This window comes from Melopsittacus undulatus, chromosome 9 (assembly GCF_012275295.1).
Source record: "Melopsittacus undulatus isolate bMelUnd1 chromosome 9, bMelUnd1.mat.Z, whole genome shotgun sequence".
Classification (NCBI taxonomy): domain Eukaryota; kingdom Metazoa; phylum Chordata; class Aves; order Psittaciformes; family Psittaculidae; genus Melopsittacus; species Melopsittacus undulatus.
In genome coordinates this window covers 247127-267126 of record NC_047535.1, presented here as the reverse complement: position 1 = coordinate 267126, position 20000 = coordinate 247127, and the positions used below count along the sequence as shown (strand labels likewise).

Here is a 20000-nt window from a genome sequence, read left to right as displayed (position 1 = left end):
TGACGTTAACTGAGGAAGAACAAGCTCAGGGCAGAACTGCATATCCAGAAGCAGACTTCTAAAGGCTCAGTGAAGGGAACAGACACAGAGGGGAAGCTGCTGCCCATGAGGAGCAGAGCCTGGTTTAGGTGGGCAGGGCTCTGTGGGACTGGGACACTCGGTCCTAAGGGGTCATTTTTATTGTTTCACTTCTCCAAATGTACAAAAACAAAAATTAGAAAATGAGCCTCCCCCCACCCCTCCCACAGCACAGCCCAGGCTGGAGCTGGAGCAGCAGCAGCGCAGCCAAGAGGCGGCAGGAAATGAAACACAACTACATACAGCAGCTGGGGCTCCTCGGCCCACATGGTCACTGACCCTCCACAACCCAGACTGGCCCCAGTCTGCCCAGTGCTTCCCCAATTCGCACACCGCTCATCCCAACAAGATGGCGAGTGGGTACTTTACAAATCCTCCTTCACCTTCTTCTTGGACTTCTTGGGTTTCTCTTCCTCCTGCAGCACAGGAGTGTTGGTTGCCTCCCGCTTCAAGTAGCTGATGAAGTCACTCACTTCTCTGCCACCCTGCAGAAAGCACAAGACAATGAAGCAGAGGCTCCCTGGGAGCTTCTCCTTTGCTACAGAAGAGTGCAGCTGCAGGGAGGGGAGGGCAGCAGAGCTCTCCTGTGGGTCTGCAGCAGGCACCACACGGAGGTGCTGCTGGCTGCAGAGTGGCACCTGCAGCTCCAGAAGGGCCCAGCATCACCTCAGCACCTGGATGCTATTTCACTTCTTCACAAAGCAGCAAAATACTCACCTCATACTTCTTTGGATTCTGCTTCTTGCCAGCTGGAGCAAAATAGATGGTGGGGAAGCTGGGGAGAGAGAAGAGACACTTGAGACCCGTGACAAGCTCTGCTGTCTTTCAGACCAGCAGGCAAGCCCCCACAGCAGGGACTCACCCCCTGCACTCCCCTGGTTTAACAGCTCAGCACCATACCTAGCAGTGTGGCCCCCAAGAGCCTGGCCATGGCTGCAGAACAGGCTGAGCTCAGCCCTGTCCATGTCTGCCACCTAAACTGTTTCCAGGAAACCCAGCCCAGTATCATTTTTAGACTGCCAAATACAGAATCACAGCAGACTGAAAAGCAGCAAGACAGGCCTCCAGGCACAGCCAGGACACCAGAACAATCCCAGGGAAGCAGAGGGATGGATGTCCTTCATTTTCACTCTGTGTTTCTTCACACTAAGTGAACATCTTGCAATTCAATGCCCATTGCCCACCCCATCCTCCTGAGACTCCTTCAGCTCCCCTGCTGAGGTTGTGGGTCAGAGACAGAAGCATGCAGACATTCACTGACATGGTGTAGCAACAGTAAGACCTACCCTCTGACTTCATAGGGAGAAGGCACATCATTGGCTGTAGCATCCATTTTGGCAATGACAATATTGGGGTCTTTGCTGAGCTGTTGGTAGAAAAAGCTTATCGGTAACCAATCCATAGCAGTTAACACCAGAACTCGGCAACCAACATCACCTGAGATAGCTGTGTTGGAAGACAGGGCACACAGCATGCTAACAGGTGAGCAGATTTCTGCTGAGCAGTTTATTACTTCTGCCTCAACAGGAATAGAGGGAACAAAGTCCCTCCTCAGCCAGCTGGATGCAGCACACACATCCCAGTGCTCCCTGCTGAACTGGGCTGCTACAGCTTCTGGAGAACCCCAGAGCAACTGCTCCCTTCATGCTGCAGGGCAGCAGTGAGGATGTGCAGAGCTCAGGAAGGTGCCTGGCAGACAGATACCAAAAAGCGGGTCAGATATGGAAGAACAATTTACTCATTCCACTCATGCAACTGTGCAGGGCAGTGTTATCCTTCACCAGATGGGAGACTGTGAATCATGAAGAGGGAAAAGACCCAAGAAGGATCTTTGGCAATCAAGGACATTCACTGAATCAATGAATATTTCTGTGCCACAGCAAAGGACATTGGCTAAACCTACTAGTGTGGTTGCTACCATGCTCCAGATCCTGCCAATGTAGTTGTGCACCCGCAGGAGATGCCCAAACTCACAGTCCTCAGGAAAGCACAACTATGCCTCACTACACAAACTGTAGACAGACAGAACCTGCGGGATTGTTTAGTGCTGCAAAACTCTCTTTTGTGTTTGCAACAGAGCCCCAAACTTACCTTCTCCCCCAGTTCTTTGTATTTGGGCTCCAGATTCTTGCAATGGCCACACCAGGGTGCATAAAACTCTATCAGGACATCTTTGTCTTCTGCATTAACGATTTCATCAAAGTTCTCAGCAACCACCACCTAGTAACATTTGATTACACAAGTTAGGGTTCCTTCCAAGTTAAAAGTGAGGCTGTAACAGGACATGCTCCATACCCTCTGCCAAGAAAGCCTGGCCCTCCCACAGGACAAGTCATGCTGCACCTACACAGCAGGCAGCAAAGTGACCAAACACTCATCTCTTCACCAAATTGCAGCATCCCAGCTTGCAGGTAAAAACCTGTCACAAGGCAGCAGCACCACTTGCAAGTGAGGTTTGCATCAGGTATTCTCCAAGATGAGGACAAAATCATTTTTTTTAATCCCAGCAAATTGCAGGCTGAGGAATCAGTTTGGGAAGACTGGCTGGGTCCATCCCTCCCCACACAAACAGTGACTTCCACCCCCTGGTTAAGGCCCTCATCAGAAACCCAGGCTATAGAATGCTTCCATTCAGGGCAAAACTTATGTGACGAATGAAAGGCAGGAGTTATACTGCTCCCCAGCAACGAGATGAACATGTAACTCCTTAGAAATAGTGCTGTCACAACCAAGTTGAGGCTGTGCCATGAGGGAGCACAAGCCAAGACAGCAAGCCCTGGCCTAATCCATGTAAATCTGGATGATCCTGTACTTGTAGAGCACATCACTTGTGTGATCAAACAGCAGTTACTACACTGAGAGAATAAAATTGAATCAAAACTGCAAGCTGCATTTCTCCCTTGGCTCAGAAAACTGCAATACAACAAGGGAGCTAAGTCCTCCTCCAGCTAGCACGGCAGAGGCTGCCCAAGGTGACATGACACAGTACCTGCAGCATCGGACACACTGGCATATGAACAGAATCTGCTGCTAAACACTGCTTCTACAGCCACTGGTAGGAGCTTTGCTATGCCTGATGCAGCACTCACCTTCACGGGGCCATCATTGCTTTCAGGGACTGGCTCTGATTTCAGATACTTTTTCAAGTTTCCATCAAAGTAATCCTGCAGAAATCTCTCCAGAGCCTTTCCATCACGGCTGAAAGTGAAGCGACATTTACAGCCATCAGCACACAAACAGGAGGGGAAAGCTTTCAAGGCTGATTTAAGCTCCTTCCACCCACAGAACATATGTCACCTGCATCTCCAGCAGCACCAGTCTGGGGCTGGCTTAAAGACCCCAGAACAAGTGCAAAGATGTCCTTAAAGAGTTTTGGCAAGAGGCTGGGTACTCAGACCATTTGAAGTTTTAGGCCTTCAAGTAGCTTTAAGTTTCTTTTTTTTCAAGAAGAAAGGTGGAACTATTCCCTCTGCATCTCAGTTACTAACCAGACACATAAATATCAAGTTAAATTCTATCTTTATACAACAGGAGGGGCTGCCAACTCTAAAGGACAGGAAAACATACGAGAGGACTCATTTTGACCCAGCAATCACTTCTTCTAGCTGGAGCATCCAGCTTTCCCATTTCCTCCCAGCTAACAGATCTGGCCTGATCAGAGAGCTTCAGACCAAAGTGCACCAAGCGAGAGGCAACTCTCAGCTCAAGCCTTACGAGAACTCTTCCTGCATGACGTATTTCTCTCCTTTGGCAGTCCTGATGGCGACAACCGGCGCATCCCCTGTGCTGCTGTCCAGGCCGAACTCGGACAGCTCATGGCTGAAGGTTTTGCGACTGGCAACAGCAAAGGACAGTTTGTGGCCAGCATCTAAGAATTTCTTTGCAATCATCATAACTCTGAGGAGAAAAGAAAAACATAAACCACAAAACAAAGAATTATTCCTTGAAACATTTTCTTCACACGACATACGACCCTTCAAGTTGAAGTGCACAATGGGCAAGGAATTCAATTACATGATGTGCTTTGCATAGGCAAGTACTAAAGAAATGGTGTAGAGAAGCAGAAAACTAAGCCTATGTCTGCAGTGAACAGGGCCTGCTTCATCCTCCACCCCTGTCAGCATGTTCACCAGGGTCACAGACACTGGGGAACTCAAAGAATAGAATCCCACACAGCACCAGTGAGGAAGTTTATATTTGAGGTCTAAGGACTAAGGATTCAAAAGCAAGCAGGAGGCGGTTCAAACAATACACACATTGCAGGCAGCAGTCACCACAATGATTCTGATCAGAAACTCAGCTGGAAGCTTCCTGGGACAATCGGAGGAGCTGTCAGCTGAGCTACAGAACAAGTGAGGCCAAGTAACCCCCTGCCGCTACCTGTTCCGCCAGTAGTTGGAGCCCTTTGCGTTCTTCTCATAGTCCACATCATAGTAAGCCACGAACAAGTCCTTGCCCTGGATCAAGTCTTTGTTGTCTTCAGTCATGTGTGGGCAGATGCCAAAGCTATCAAATGAAACAGGAGAGCAGCTTCAGTTTCACTGCCCAGAACCCATCACCTCCAGCAACAGCCTTGATGCAGCCCACTCTTGTTTCCCCACCCAAAAACATTAAATGCCAGTTATCAATAAGAGCTAAGGATGAAACACTGTGCTCCTTCATGTACTATGTTATTCTAAGTCAAATCTCCATCTATAGCCACAACCTCAATGGATGTATCTGACCTCAGTAAGTCCAAGGCTGGCGTACTTCTCAGGAAGTTCAGGTTCTAAACAGACGTGTGGTGGTTAGAATATGGACAGTAAATGCTAACAGCCATGCCAGGATTTCCAGCAAGGTGGACCCCAAAGGTAACAGAGTGGGCCAGACAGCTCTTCTGGACACTGAGCAGGAAGCGGTAGCAGTGCCCGCTAGAGAAAACAAGTTCTGACAGGATCAAAGCTAACTGGGTCCAGTCTACCACATTCTCTAGTGAGGAATCACTCACATGTTCTCCTGGATGAATTTCTTGATCTTTCCAGTGGTGATTTTGTCTTCTGTGTACTTGATGGAGCTGTCCTCAAACTTGTTTGCCAGGCGTGGAGGACGGAATAAGACTATACCCCTGAGGGGAGGCAGGTAGAATGAATTAGTTTAGGCCTCCCTGTCAGACCCTTCCCATTATTCAGACAGGCTACAGTGAGAAACAAAAAACCTACCATAACAAGCAATGGGGAAGTTATGTTCAGAAAGTGAATCCAGATAACAAATGAGTTCTTTCCAAATATGTCAATAACAAGAAATCTTTGTGTTAAGCAACTTACTCTCCATCTTCCTCGTACTTCTGCACCAACTGGTCCTCGCTGGTGTGTGCAAAACGGTAGTTATCCCTTAGGTTGTTGGCGGCTTTCATGAATTCTGAGTAAGCATCACTAGATCCGTCTCTAAAGAAGCCTGGAGCAGAAAGACAGATGGTGAACCCCAACTGACCCAACAGCAGTCACTGTGCAGCCCTCAACATTTATCTCCACAATGCACTGAAAGATCCCTTCTGCATCAAGTCCACCAATGCATCTTCAAGGCTTCATCTTAGAAAGTTTCTCTCCTATTTTTACTGGAGCCTTTCTATACTCTCTCCCTTCCACCAGCACAAAGTTACTTGAGAGTCCACCCAGCTTAGTCACTGAGCCAAAGGTAGCTGTCCTGTGAGCTCTAAGACATCCATTTGTAGCCACACACAATACTACTGATAACAACTGCCAAAAAGACTTCATAAAAGTAAGTTTGGAAACGCTGATATCCACCCAGTTATATTCATAAGATGGCACCTGAACTGCCAGAAGGAAAGCTGCCATCACCCCTTGTGAACAATGGCTGTCACAGGTGTCACAGGACAGCACCTGAATGCACTTTCTAGCAAGCCAAAGCTGGCTGTTGTCAACCAGCCAAAAGAGGTCTGGGAGGCAGGCAAAATCACAGCAAAAAGAAGAAAAGGGCTGGAAAGAAGCCCAGGAGGTCACAGAGTCCAACCTCCCGTCCAAAGCAGGAGCAGCTTCCAAGTCAGCTCCGGTTGCTCAGAGCTTTGTCCACCTGAGGTTTAAAAAACCCTCCCAGCCTGCCTGTGAAGGTCTCAAAACCCTCTGGGCATCATCAGTCTCATGATGAAAAACCTTTTTCCTTGGCTCTGTCTGGAATGTCTCTTGCTACAGGCAGTGAAACCACCTCCCACCCTTCCATAGCCTAATCCTCAAGACATGTCCCAGAGCCAAGTATCCCCTCAGTTCAGTGCTGCACTGCAGCTACTCACCCACTACAGAAGCATCTTTATCACCAATGAATTTCTCAAATTCAGCTACAGAACTGAGAGCCACCGAAGCAGGTCCTGCCTGTTTCTTAAGATGACTGACAATCCCATCTGAAAAGAGTTCAACAATCAAAGGTATCGATACAAACTTCCACAAGACATTTCTCAAGCTCCTCAAAAGCTTGAGAAACACAAAGTTCTTTCTGCAGAATCCATACACCCCTCCCATACAATGAATAAGATGAATTGAAGGAGCACTACCACCAGCTTCTCATTTTCTAGCATTTCCCAGGTACTGCACACCCAAGACACCAGGTGCTAAAGATAGTGAGGAAACCTTCACCTTTGCAGGAGAGCTTTAAATAATAAACATCCAGGGCTCTGCCAGCACACGGAGTCCTGGAAAGGGCAAGGAGGGGGTGTGGGGACCTTCTCTGTATCCCTCAACAGGTGCAGAATCCCTGACACAAGTCTATTATATGTTGGCCCTTCCTTCCAGCATCTCTTTGGGAAGCCAGATGCTTGCTGATGAGCTCTCACCTGCTGTCCTGGGCCCGTCATACGTTCCTGCCTCTTCTCCATCTCGAAAAATCTTTAAGGTGGGATATCCACTGACTCCATACTTATTGCAGGTGTTTGAGTTTGCTGTACAGTCAACCTGAAGGAAGAGAGCATTGCCCAGAGACCAAGCACCCAACGCACAAGAGAGCGGCTCTGCCATTGTCCACATTATCACATATGAAGTCCAGAGGTTCTGAAAGATCTCATGTGTCTTTAGCAAGGCTGGATTCCTTTCACATGAAGCACAAGGACCCACAAAGCATCTACAAGACCCAGAGAGCCAGGTCTGACACAGCTGACTGAGAGGCTTGGGGGTACCCTTACACAGAGCCTGTTTCTGCAGTTAAGACCAGGGAAGGAGGCAGCAGGGGTGTAGTGACAGACATGGGAAAATATCTAATGAACTACTGGAGAGATGACAGGGAGACTTGCAGTAATGACAGGCTTCACAGGAATCCATCGTTCTCAGCACTGTATCAGTCCTGAAGTCCCTACAATGCCTGAACAGCCTGAGCTCAGCTGGAAGGAGGCCCTGGTGCCAGGAATCCACACCACTCCCCACAAGGCAAGACCCCAATTTGAGAAAACTGGGCAGCATTTCTGGTGGAAAAGGAGGCTCTTGGACAGCATCCTTCAGTTTACAGCCCAACGGACACCACCGTGAGGTGCAGCACAGGCCAGTGTCACACTGGGTTATGCAGCTCACAGGAGGCTTCTTCCTTCCCTTCAGGCAAGCCCCGTTTCACACGCCCGTACACACCCGTCACACTGCACACGGCGGCGGCGGCAGCTCCGCAAGGCTGAGCTTCCAGATCCTTCCCTGCTGCCTGCGCCTTCAAAGGGACGAAGGCCGGCACAGCCCGAGCCGAGACCGCACTGCAGCTGCGGTACCCCCGGTACCCGCACACCCCCCGGCCAGCGGTGCCCCCCAGGAGCCGCTCCCTCACCTTCACCAGGGGCACGATCCCCTTCAGCCGGGTTGCTGCAGACTCGTACTCCGGCGCCAGCCGCTTGCAGTGCCCGCACCTGAGGGGAGCCGGGGCGGGGGTGAGGCCGGGGGTGAGGTGGGGGTGAGGCCGGGGATGAGGGGGGGTGAGGCCGGGGATGAGGGGGGGGTGAGGCCGGGGATGAGGGGGGGGTGAGGCCGGGGATGAGGGGGGGGTGAGGCCGGGGATGAGGGGGGGGGTGAGGCCGGGGATGAGGGGGGGGGTGAGGCCGGGGATGAGGGGGGGTGAGGCCGGGGATGAGGGGGGGGTGACGCCGGGGATGAGGGGGGGTTGAGGCCGGGGGGTGTGGGGGGGGTGAGGCCGGGGGTGAGGCCGGGGATGAGGCCGGGGGTGAGGGGGGGTGAGGCCGGGGATGAGGGGGGGTGAGGCCGGGGATGAGGCCGGGGGTGAGGGGGGGTGAGGCCGGGGATGAGGCCGGGGGTGAGAGGGGGGGTGAGGCCGGGGGTGAGGCCGGGGGTGAGGGAGGGTGAGGCCGGGGATGAGGCCGGGGGTGAGGTGGGGTGAGGCCGGGGGTGAGCGCCTCGGCCCCGGCCCCCCCCGCAGCTCCCGCCCCCCGCCCGCTCACCAGGGCGCGAAGAACTCGACGAGCACGAGCCCCGGGCGCGCGGCCAGGCCGCTCTCGAAGTCAGCATCACTGAGCTCCAGCACGTCCGAGGCGCGGGCGGTGAGCGCCAGCAGCGGCAGCAGCAGCGCAGGCAGCGGCCGCGGGGCGGACATGGCGGCGGCGGCGGGGGGAGCTCCCTCCTCGGCGGCGGCGGAGGCTGAACAGGCACCGGGGGCCGCAGGCCGGAAGTCCCGCCCCCCGAGCCGGATCTGCCGTGTGGCAGCTCCCCATTGGCTGCCGTTGCTCGCGTCATGCCGGTCCCTGCCAATGGGCTGCCGACGCGGCTGGGCGGGGCCAGGCGCTGTGATCCCGCCTCCGTCCCGGCTGGCGGGGCCTGGGTGGGGCGCTCGCGTCCCGCACGTGCTGCTCCGTGCTCGGGGCTCGGCCCCAGGCTCCCTCCTCCTGCTGCGGCTCCCGTCGGGTGCGGAGCGGCTCCTGCCGGGGCTCGGGCCGCAGCTCCGGGGCTCGGGCGGCAGCTCCGGGGCTCGGGCCGCAGCTGTGTGACGCTGTTCACAGCCCAGCCTGGCCCTGGCTGTCACTGCTCCCTAAACCAGCAGCAAACGTGGCTTTCCCCCTCTTCATGCCGCAGTGCCCCATCTGCTGCTGTCTGGAGGGCGCTGCCTGGACAGGTCTCGTTCGGTGGTGTTCAGTGCCCCCCAGGCTGTGCTCCCACCCCTGCAGGCAGAGGAGAAGGCAGAGCCTCAGGAGCTGCTTGGTATCTACACACGTCTCTCGAAGCACAGGAAGGTTTCTGCTCTGTTTCAATATCAACCGCAGCAAGACCCAACCACCCACAGAAACTCCGCTGGGCTCCATCACTGGATGCTCCACTGACAGCTTGGGGGCAGCTTGAGGGAGCATCTGCCCCGCAGCAGCAGCAGCAGCAGTGGCCGTGGGACACCGGCTCCCCCCAGGCACCGAGAGGCCTGGCTCTGGGAACGCGGTGGGTTACGGGCTCGGTGTCCCGGCCCCTGGACAGCTTTTCTCCGTGCGGGATGCGCGGGGTCTGTAAGAACGAATTAGTGCAGAGAGGCTGGAGCTCCCCGGAGGCTCTTCCTAAGACCCGTTACTTCGCGCACACGCTCCCCGGTCCAGCAGGGGCCGCTGCCGACGGCTCCGGCACTGCCGCGGGGTGGGAGCACGGAGTCCGGCCGGTCCGGTGCCCGCAGCCCCGGCTGCCACCGCCTCCGCCGGATTCCCGGCATCAGTAACACAACACCTCTGCACCGTCAGCTGCAGCGGAGCCGGTTCCAGCCTCGGGTTCCAGCCCCGGGCCGAGACATGGAGGAGGCAGCTCCGCGGGGCAGAAGCGGCGTGAGCGGGCAGGGCCAAGAGGAGGGCAGGGGCAAGGGCTGGGGCTGGTCAGGCATTAAGGCCTGTGCACTGCTCTGTCCCGGCTGTCCGTGGGGCCTTCGGAGCTGCCTCTGTCGGAGGAGGGTTGGGAGCTGCAGGGTCTGGAGCCAGACTTCGTGGGCAGCGCTGCTGACATCTGGAAGCTGCCGGTGCAGGTGTGGTGGGAGCAGCACCAGTTCACGTGCTCTGCTTAATGGCCAGCCCTGGACTGGAGCGTCAGGACTGCAGCTTAGAGTAAAACCTCCGCTTGCCCCTGGGTCAGCTTCCTCGTGGAGAAGCTGCCCTAGAGTAGCTTTGGGGCACTGGGCAAGGAGCTCTGGGCTGGAGCACAGCACAGTCCTGCTCTCTGCTGCAAGCCGTGCTCTGGGACCTGCTCCAAGACAGCGAGGGTGCTCCTGCCTTGGAGAACCTGGTGCATTTGTGATGCACTGGGGTGCTCATTCAGGGCGCTGCTGGGTGGCACTGGACCTGTGCTGGATGCTTGGGGCTGTGTCCTGCCAGAGATGGGGCTCATGCAGCTTTGCAGGTCCTGTCATCCATGTCTAGGGAGGAGGTTCTGAAGTTGTGGCTGTGCTGCTGCTCCGCAAATCACTGTCTCATCCCCAGCTGCTTGCCAGCCTGTTGCAGTTCATCCTCTTCATGGCTGTGTCCGTGACACTCGTGGCCAGCAGCACTGGGTGCTCAGGCTGCTACATGTGTGGTGTGGCCAGCCCCAGCCTGCCCCTGCATTGTCATTTCCTGCAGAGACCCCAGCCCAGCTCCGTGCTACCCTGGGGCAAATGGTGCTGCCCCTGCCCAGAACTGCACTTGGAGCACCCACAGCAGCAGAGACGTGAGCTCCTCCATACAGTGCTGGGGCTGGAACACTCAGCTCTGACAGTGCTTTCTCTCCTGCAGGCAGGAGCAGAGCCGGGCCCCCGTCTGCCTTCACCTTGTCTCTTCTACTCTGCCTGCCCCAATGCTTTTTGTGAGCATCCCAGGAATAAACTGCGATGGGCACAAGTGATGAGCTCTGCTCCCTGCCCGCAGCAGCACGTGGCCTGAAAGTGCCTTTCCCTGCCTGGCCTTGTCTGTCCCAGCAGCTCTCTGCAGTGCAGGAAACCCAGAACTGGGTGCAAGCCCTTCTCCAGGGCACAGGGTGCTGGGTGAAGGGGAGACTGAGCCATGGCTAAAGCAGCGCATGTTTATGGGATCTGGTGTGTTGTGGGTAACAGAATACAGCAACATGCTGGACACAGGGGTAACAAAAGCTATGGGGATGAGGGGAGATGGGTCCCACAGGACTGTCGCTGCCTTGGTCCAGCTCACTGCCGGATATGTGGCAATGGGGCAGGGATGCGGATGTCCTGCCCCTTCTCCAGCCGCCGCTCACAGTCAATCAGGTAGTTCACTCCGTCTATCACCAGCTGCACCAGCTCCACCTGCATCAGGAGCACACACTGGGACTCAGGGGCTGTCTAGGGATGCCACAGCAGCCAGGCTCCAGCTGGCCCCACTGGTGCCAAGGGCAGGCAGTGCCACCACTGCACCCGTGTGCCAGCCCTGGCACATGGCCCCTGAGCAGCTGGGGCACATTGGGCTGTCCAGAACTTCCCTCCCCAAAAGCAGCTCTGCCCCACACTCACCTCGGACTTCCCCAGCCGGTCCAGGTTAGAGATGTCAAAGATGCTGCCAGTGGCTGCAGTGTCCACTCCGCCTGTCCCACGCTTCTGCAGCCGGAGGTTCTCCAGGATTTTAGGGAAGCGGCTGTCCTGGTACCCAGAGAAAGTGTCAGCACTCAGTGGGACCCTCAGCCGCCACTTGCTCCCCAGAGCAGCCCTCCTGGCACTCACAGGACCCTGCCAGTGGCTCATGACTCCCACAGGGAACCCTGCCTGAGCAGACCCAGGCTGGCCCCTGGGGGAACCTGAAACGAGCTCCTGGGTGCCAGGCAGTCCTGCAGCTCCCACAGCCCTGGCCATAGTAATACCTTGCTGAGCAGTGGCAGCTTGATGTGGACACCCGCTCGCAGTCCAGTGCCCAGGTTGGAGGGGCAGGTCAGGATGTAGCCCAGCCGCTCGTTCCGCATGAACTCCCAGCCTCGCTCCTGGATTAACCGCTCCACCTGGGACAGAGGCACAAGCAGCCACTCAGTCCCGGCCACAGGGAGCCCCGCTGTGCTTGGCACCGCTCAGCCCCAAGCATGGCAGCACCGCTCAGCCCCAGGCATGGCAGCACTGCTCAGCCCCAAGCATGGCAGCACCGCTCAGCCCCAAGCATGGCAGCACCGCTCAGCCCCAGGCATGGCAGCACCGCTCAGCCCCAGGCATGGCAGCACCGCTCAGCCCCAAGCATGGCAGCACCGCTCAGCCCCAGGCATGGCAGCACCGCTCAGCCGCAGCCAAGCTGCCTGGCAAGGGCCAGGTGCTGTGGGGCCACCAAGCACTCACCTCCTTCAGGCCACGACAGAACCGCTCAAAGACACGTTTCATGTTGCCACCCTTCTCCATGGAGATGATGCGTGTGTGGTCCTCCTCATTGATCCAGATCAGGAAGGTTTTCTCATTGTTGTGCCTAGGGATGGGGCAGTGTTTGACTGTGCTGGTGGCCTGCAGAGGCCTCGTGCCCACCCAGCCCCCCATACCAGACCCAGCCATGCCCCTTCTGCCCCTGTGGCCATGGTGCCAGTGTTGCCCTCCAGTCCTTCCTGTGCCCATGGCTGGGAGCGCATTGCCACAGCACAGCCTGGCAGCAAGGCAGCCAGCCAGGAGATGCTCTTGGGGACAGGCCAGCGTTCATCCACATGCATCACTGCAGGGGATGGGTGCTGGCTCAAGTGCCATATGTACATATGTACACATACATATGACATATGTACATATGCTGCTTGGGAGGCGCAGTTCGGTGCCAGCGTGGTGGCAGCCCTGCCCGGACTGGGGACAGGAACATGGCTCCTGTGCCATGCAGGCAGTGGGAGAGGGCTCTGAGGTGTGGGATCCACACTGGGATTTTGGATTAAGGGGTGGCTGAAGCTGGGGACCATGTGTGCTGTGGAGCTGTTCTCCATGAGGCTGCTATAAAGGTGCTGTGCCAGCAAGGGTGAGAGCTGGCTGTCACCTCAGGTGAGTGATGGTGTGTGGAATGCTGCATGGCTGTGCAGAGATAGATGCTGGGGTGAGCAGTAAGATCACATCATGGCAGGATAAGTCTGGGGACAGAAGGAGCACTGGGGATTGCCTGGGCAGGGTTTTGGCAGCCTGGAGTGCAAAGCGCTACAGGATGGTGAGAGCGGGCAGCACCAACAGCAGGGGCTGGCTCCAAAGCTCCACTTTCAGGAGGATGATGTGGTTTGTGCATGGAGTGGGTGGCTGCTGACTGCAGCTCACGAGGGGCTCCCAGGTCAGGCCCAGAGCCATGGGTGAACACTGGTGCCGTGTGTGCTTGGGTCTAAAGTATGGCCGGTGTGGGGAATGTGGTGGCAGGGCTGGGGCAGCCTGATGGAGCAGCAGCATTGCCCCAGCCTTTCTGCCCCGATTACTGCCTGGTGCCAGGGCAGATCCTCACCAGATCCCTCGGGCGTCGGGCCAGTCCCTGGCCATTCCTGCTGCTGTCAGGAGCGGGGACACTGGTTTGTCGAAGAGGAAGTGGTCCTGGAGGGAGGCAGAGTGCATGGGCTGGCCAGGGCTGCACAGCCAGTGTCAGGGCACCCTGCCCCACTGCACCGCAGCTGTCCCCATCTGTGAGCAGCAGCCCCTGCCTTCCTGGCCAGGGAGGCACAAACCTGCTGGTGCACAGCCCACCCTGTTCCAGGGGCTGGTAGGACACCAGCCATGTACCACAAACCTGCCTTCCCCTGGGCAGGGACATGGGACAACAGCCGGAGGGGCTGTGAGCTACTGGAGTTGTGTTCACTGAGCTCCATCCTCCCTCTCATGGGAGGGCTGAGCAGCACATGAACACCCTCTGCACCACGCACAGCCTCACAGGAAACGGGCAATGGGGCTGGGAAGGGAGGATACAGCCTCCCAGAGGGGCAACACCAAGGGAGGGGTCCAGCTCCATGGGCGCCGGGTTGTCCATCCGGGAGCTGCACTGACTCACGTCAATGAGCTGCTGCTGCTCCTTCTCCGTCATCTCGCTGAGGCGGTAGTACCGGCCCGACAGGTCTCCGGTGAGGCCATTCAGTGCCTCCACCGTCACCTTCTCCACCTCCCGCCGCTCCGCACGGGTGCAGGCTGGCGGCAGGCTCAGCCCGCGGATGCTGCGCCCGGTCCGGACCCGGGACGAGAGCACATAGCGCTCATCGAAGTGGCCAAACTTGATCTGGAACAGACAGGAACCATGGGGCACTCACGGGAGGACACCAGTGCTGGCAGGGCCCCTGTCCCCGAGGCCTGGGGAGGGACCCCCGTGCACAGCACCACTGCCCAGCTCCTGCACCTTTGTGGCGTCCAGGTCTGTGAAGTGCTTCATGGTGCGCGGGTTGAAGCCATTGTGCCTCTCCTGGATTACGGGGTCGAATATGTCAGCAAACACCTGGAAGCAAACAGGACGATGGGCACCATGTGGACCTGACACCCCATGGACATAGCCCTGCTACCAGCACTGGGGACGTGGCAGCAGGGGAGCAACAGAGGGTGGCTGGGGTCATGGTGGGTCTTGCCATCCAATGCAATAGCAATCCCTGGGGCCGCTGCTGCCCCAGCAAGGAGGAGGAGGAGGATGCAGGGCTCCAGGGCAGCTGCTCTGAAGGAGCCCCGTGTCCTGCAGGGACACACTGGGGCTGGCCAAGGGGCCTCTGCAGCTGCCCAGGCCGGGCAGCAGGAGATGGGCACTGATATCCAGGCTGCTGGATGTACTACAGGTACCAGGCTGCCGCAGGCAGGATTGCCACTCACCTCATAGCTTTCTTCATCACCAGCTACTATGCCCACAGTCTTGATGAAGGGGTGGCCAGGGTTGTCAACGCCCGTCTGGATGCACTGGTCCAAGGTCCAGCCATTTGGGGTTGCTTTGTCACAGAGCCTGCTGTAGATGGCTGGTGTCAGGTTGCTGGCCATGCAGTTGTTGTGTTTCCTCAGGTCAGGGTACTCAGCACTGCAGGAGGAGAGACAGATGAGTCCTCTGGGGCTGGAGGACATAGAGACCCTCAGGGCAGGAGTGGGGAGCTCTGAGCAGGTAGACTGAGCTTCTCTGCTTGTGCACACCGGGAAAGGCCAAGGAAGAGCAGTTAGAGGCACTGCATGGCAAGGGCAGGGAGCAGCCTGGGCTGAGGGCTGACAGTGCCACAAGGACAAGAGTCCATGAACAAATCTGGGCTGGTTGTTTGGGTGCGGCTCCTTATCAGCCATGTACCAGGGCCTGGCACTGGGAATGCTCTTGCTGGCTAAGCAGTGGCCATGCCAGCCCCAGCCTCAGCTCCAGCCCAGGCTAGCAGGAGGCAGTGCAGAGCTGCCGGGGGTCTCGCTCCCCTTCTCCTCCATGGTGCTGCCCAGCATTGGGGCTGTGGTCACTGGGCTGGGTGTGCACTGGGCGTGGGAGGCAGAAGCATATGGGACCCTGCGTGCTCAACCACTGGCCAGGCCCCGGGCCCCATTCCCCACAGCCTGGATGCTGTGGGGCAGGAGATTGGCTGACCCCAATCTGCAGCTGGTGGGAACCGCACTGCTCCGGCGCAGTTTATTGTATTAGGGGTATGCTTTCCTCTAATCAGCTTAGCAGGAGGCCATCCCCTGACCTCATTCCCACTTTAGCCGAGCTTTGAGCTTGTTCTGCGTCCATGTGGAGCTGGGAGGGCAGGACCCAACAGTGCTCTCCTTGGCCAAATCCCTCCTGCTGGAAGCGGTGCCTCTGTTGCCACAGTGGGTCAGGATTGGCCCGTGTCAGCCCAGGAGTCCTGGCTGGTGGCTTGTGCCTGGAGGGGCACTGCCCTGGGGGAGGCACAGCTTGGGCAGGGGTCACCCCTGTGCAAGAGGAGGTGAGGAGGCTGGTGTGGGGCCGGGCCGGTGGGAGCAGCAGCCGCTGCCATCACAGCACCAAGTCCTGGCACCCCGCGGTGCTCAGGTCCTGCTCTGGGTCCTGGTGCTGCGGAGCCGCTGAGGCCTCCCTGCTGCGTCTGCAGGACAGGAATGTGCGTTGGCCCCTCGCCTACGGCTCTTTGCTGCCTGTGGCATCCTGTGCTTTGCAGAAAGAACGGGAGGTAGGGCTTGGGTCTGCTCTGCGTGGGAAAGCACTGGCAGCTCCAGCCTGGACCAGTGCAAGGAGGCATTTGCTCCAGGCTGGAACTCTTCCCAAGCCGTGCAGTCCAAGGGCTGCTCCCCCAGCCCACCCACATCTGTGCCATGTAGAGATGCTCCAGTTCAGAAGCTGACACGTCTGACGGTAGACACAGCCTGCCCAGCCTCCCTCCTGCCCCTGCTGCCGGCTGGCTGCAGACCCACGTCTGTCTGGGGAGACACACTTGCATAAAAAGCATTTGCTGATCAGAATGGGACACTTGGACAAGTTCCTCCTCTGCTGCAGCACAGCCAGTGCTGCCAGGAGCACAGCTTGCGGCACTTTCCACCCTGGTGGCAGCAGACTATGTCCAGAGAGCCAGCAAAGGTTGCTAAGGGAAGCAAGCTCACCCCCAGTAAGTAGGAGACTGCAGCAGGTTTATACATGCTGTCTGCTATGGGCAGTCCCAACCGTCACCCAGGTATCAGAGTCCAAATCCCTGAGACTCCATCCCTGCCTGCAGGGTCTGTGCCTGCTGCAGTGCTCATTCTGCTCCTGCTCCAGACACACATTCCCCAGAACAGCCCTGAACCACAGCCGCAAATCTGGGGAGTTTCTCTTTGGCCTTCCTAGAGCTCTTAAGCTAAGCTGGAGGGGGTCAGGATGAGCAGGGCAATGCCAGGAGCCGCTGCCCTCCCTGTCCCTGCACCAGGAGGTGCACTCTCCAGGGGCAGCCTCCCTGGCAGTGGAGCCCGCTGCATCTCCCTGTGGCTCTGCACCATGATCCATAACCCCCAGTGCCATCCCTGGCGTCACCAGCTCTGTGGGGGCTGGCATTAATGGTGTGGGGTGCGTGAGGTGCATGGAGTGTGTGTGTGGGGGGGTGGGGTGCATGAGAGGTGTCCATGGGGTGTGTGGGGTGCATGGGGTCTGTGTGGGGTGTGCGGGGTGCATGGTGCTCAGGCTGCTGCAGGCAGTGCAGCCCATGCTGTGTTCTGCAGGAGGATGATGCTTGGGCTTTGTGTGGAAACACTCTGGCAGGAACGCTGCCGTTGTCGTCCAAATGAAGCACCGTGTGGGACTGCAGCTGCCACCTCCGTTCCCACATCCCTCCTGGGGGGAGTGCCCGAGCCTCCCAGGGTGGCCACTGGCACCGCAGTGCAGTGACAAGCAGTGTAATGATAAGCAGTGCAGTGACAAGCAGTGCAGTGACAAGCAGTGCAATGATAAGCAGTGCAGTGACAAGCAGTGTAATGATAAGCAGTGCAGTGACAGTGCAATGATAAGCAGTGCAGTGACAAGCAGTGCAATGATAGGCAGTGCAGTGACAAGCAGTGTAATGATAAGCAGTGCAGTGACAGTGCAATGATAAGCAGTGCAGTGACAAGCAGTGCAATGATAGGCAGTGCAGTGACAAGCAGTGCAATGATAGGCAGTGCAGTGACAAGCAGTGCAATGACAAGCAGTTCTGCTCAGATCCCTCAAGGCTGTTGCCAATGTCTCCTGTTATTTAACTTAAAGAGCAGAGGAGCACAATCACTGTGGTTGACTGGACCCTGCAGAGTGGATGCTGTGGCTGGGTCCTGGGGCTCTGTTTAAGGTCTTTTCCATTGTCGGCACCATTACAAAATCATGTCCAGTTGAACAGACCCTCCCAGGAAGCTCATTTTAGGGCTTCTCAGACACATTCCCTACCTTGATTTCACCCCCTCCTCAGACTCACCTGAGCCTCTCATTCCCTGCTGTTTATTCACATCTTTGGAGGCAAATAAACAGTAACATCCAACCTTCGTCACTCTTTCAAATGGCTCCATTTCTGTCCCCTCCTTTCTGAGCCTCAGTACTGCTCTCAGCACTCAGCTTCTGCACGAGCATGGCTCTCAGCCTGCAATGCAGCGTCTCACCGCTCTCTGACTGCACAGTGTTTGGTGCAGGGATCGCAGCGGCTGCATGTGTTTGGAGCAGTAACGTGCTGCCTCCTTCCCCACTCTGCTTCTTGCCTGTGCACCGCCTCCACTGGCATCAGGGTGAGGAGGAAATCCCACTCCTCGCTTTCCTGACCTGAGCGTGCCAGACTGAGCAGCCGGTGCCAGGGCAAGGAGGAAGAATCAGCTGGTGGCCATCATGTCCCTCTCCCATTCTGGCCCTGTTCCTCTCCTGCTCAGTGCCTGTGAGGCACAGGCAGCTCCTGCCTTCAGCCCCATCCTATGCCTCAGCCCCCCATGCTCCTCGGGGCTGGGCAGTGAGCAGGACCTGCCAGCACCTCTCCAGCCTCCAGCCCCAAAGCACCCCGTGTGCTGGTGGCCCAGCCAGGGTCCTTGGGCTGCCTTTGGCAAGAATGGTTCAAAGGGGGAGTGACACAAGGCCTCATGTGCTGGTGCTTGGACCTTGGCTCCGCTCTGCAGCTGTGACACTTATCTGGCTTAAGAGATCAGGCACAGGTTGTGTAAATAGGGCGAGGGCTCTTGGAGAGCCAGCATTACCCCCAAAAACATGCTTAAGCCAGGCCGTGGCCTTGCAGGCACCCGCCTGGCCCAGCTTGGCTCCATGCCCACATCCCACAGGTCCTGATCACAAATCCCAGGGCTCGTCTGTATCCAGGCTGGGGACTGCCTGCTCAGCCCTTGCAGGCACCTCCACTTCTCCCTTTACAAACTGCCTGAGACGGAAGAGTGAGGACCTGCCAGGAAACCTCTCTGTTGAATAGAGGAGTCCCTGTCCCCAAGGGTGGCCCTTGGAAGGCTGCTACAACCAGATGAGGACAGGCCAGGAGCTGCCGCCAGTCCCCGGGGGCTGCCGATGAGGCTCCAGCTCTGTCCTGACACCGGCTCCTGCAGGCGGAGCTCCAGGGTGCTTGGCCAGGAGGAGAGAATGAGTCTTTCTGCTCCATCCAGTTCCCACCAGGACATTGGCAAGTGTCCTGGCTCCTGCCACAGCCGCGCCATGTCCTGCCTTGCCCAGCAGCTCACAGAGCCCCCAGCCCCACTGGCGAACCCTTGTTCCCTCCAGCTCCCTCCCGCCCCATGCTGCGGGCAGCGGCTGGTCCCGGTGCTGCCGGCAGTGCTGGGACGGTGCCGTGGAGCCGGGCCGTGGGCAGGGGATGCGCAGGGGATGCCCCGCGCCACCGGCTCAGGGCGGGTCCCGTGCGGGTCCCGTTGGCAGCGCGGCGGTTGGGGCGGTTGTTGGGGAGGCCCAACCCTCGGGGAGGGCGCGGAGGCCCCGCGGAGCCACCGGTGTCCTTGGGCGGCTCCGTCCAACACGGCCGAGCCCCCGCAGCCGCCGGCCGGGGCCGTCCTGGTCACCCCCATGCCGCTGACGAGCGGACCCCCGCCCGCCGCACCCGGGACCCCCTTTCCCCGGGACAGCCCCGCGCCCTCCCCGCCGTTGGTGCCGCAGGGACCGGCCCCTTCCCGCCGCCCTCCCGCAGTACCTGGGCGGGTAACGCCGCCGCTGCCGGTGTCCGGCGCTGAGCGGGTCCCGGGCGAGCAGGAAGCCGGCGGCGAGGGAGCCGGCGCCCACCATGGCCAGCAGGCCGGCGGAGCGGCGGGCGGACAGCGCGCGAGCGAAGGTGCCGGCCATAGCGGAGCGGAGGGAGCGGAACGTGATGGGAATGGGAACGGCGGCAGCGGGAGGGTGCGCGGAGGCGGAGAGCGGCCGGGCACAGGGGGGCGCGAGGCGCTGCCACCTGCTCACCGCGGGCCCCGCCCCTCCGCGGAGCCGCCGCCTTCAGCACCGCGCGGCGGACAGCGCCGGGGGCGGCCGCGCCCCGAGCCCCGGACACCCGCGCGGCCCGAGCCCCGGACACCCGCGCGGCCCGAGCCCCGGACACCCGCACGCCCCGGGCCGGGTCCGCGGGCACTGAGCGGCCTCAGCCGCCAGAGAGGCCGAGGAAAGTCCGCGCACTTGAGGCCGGGAGCGG

The 20000-nt window shown here is 58.3% G+C and overlaps 2 protein-coding genes across 2 annotated transcripts; both read right to left on the bottom strand.

Moving 5' to 3' along the window:
• Positions 1–226: 226 nt before the first annotated feature.
• PDIA3 (protein disulfide isomerase family A member 3) lies at positions 227–8721 on the bottom strand. Its single transcript, XM_034065965.1, has 13 exons — positions 8495–8721; positions 7870–7948; positions 6902–7019; positions 6365–6472; positions 5382–5511; positions 5066–5182; positions 4459–4584; positions 3793–3975; positions 3168–3276; positions 2170–2298; positions 1365–1444; positions 796–853; positions 227–563 (listed from the first exon to the last, which is right to left on the bottom strand). The coding sequence occupies exons 1-13, from the start codon at positions 8644–8646 to the stop codon at positions 444–446; spliced, it is 1509 nt and encodes a 502-aa protein (XP_033921856.1). The 5' UTR covers positions 8647–8721; the 3' UTR covers positions 227–443.
• Positions 8722–11058: 2337 nt separating this feature from the next.
• On the bottom strand, positions 11059–19699 carry LOC101881446 (creatine kinase U-type, mitochondrial). The gene is made up of 9 exons (XM_034065971.1): positions 19512–19699; positions 14764–14962; positions 14306–14401; positions 13967–14188; positions 13430–13515; positions 12316–12439; positions 11856–11990; positions 11512–11637; positions 11059–11307 (listed from the first exon to the last, which is right to left on the bottom strand). Exons 1-9 carry the CDS (start codon positions 19658–19660, stop codon positions 11191–11193), a joined length of 1254 nt encoding a protein of 417 aa, XP_033921862.1. The 5' UTR covers positions 19661–19699; the 3' UTR covers positions 11059–11190.
• Between the last annotated feature and the right edge of the window lie 301 nt (positions 19700–20000).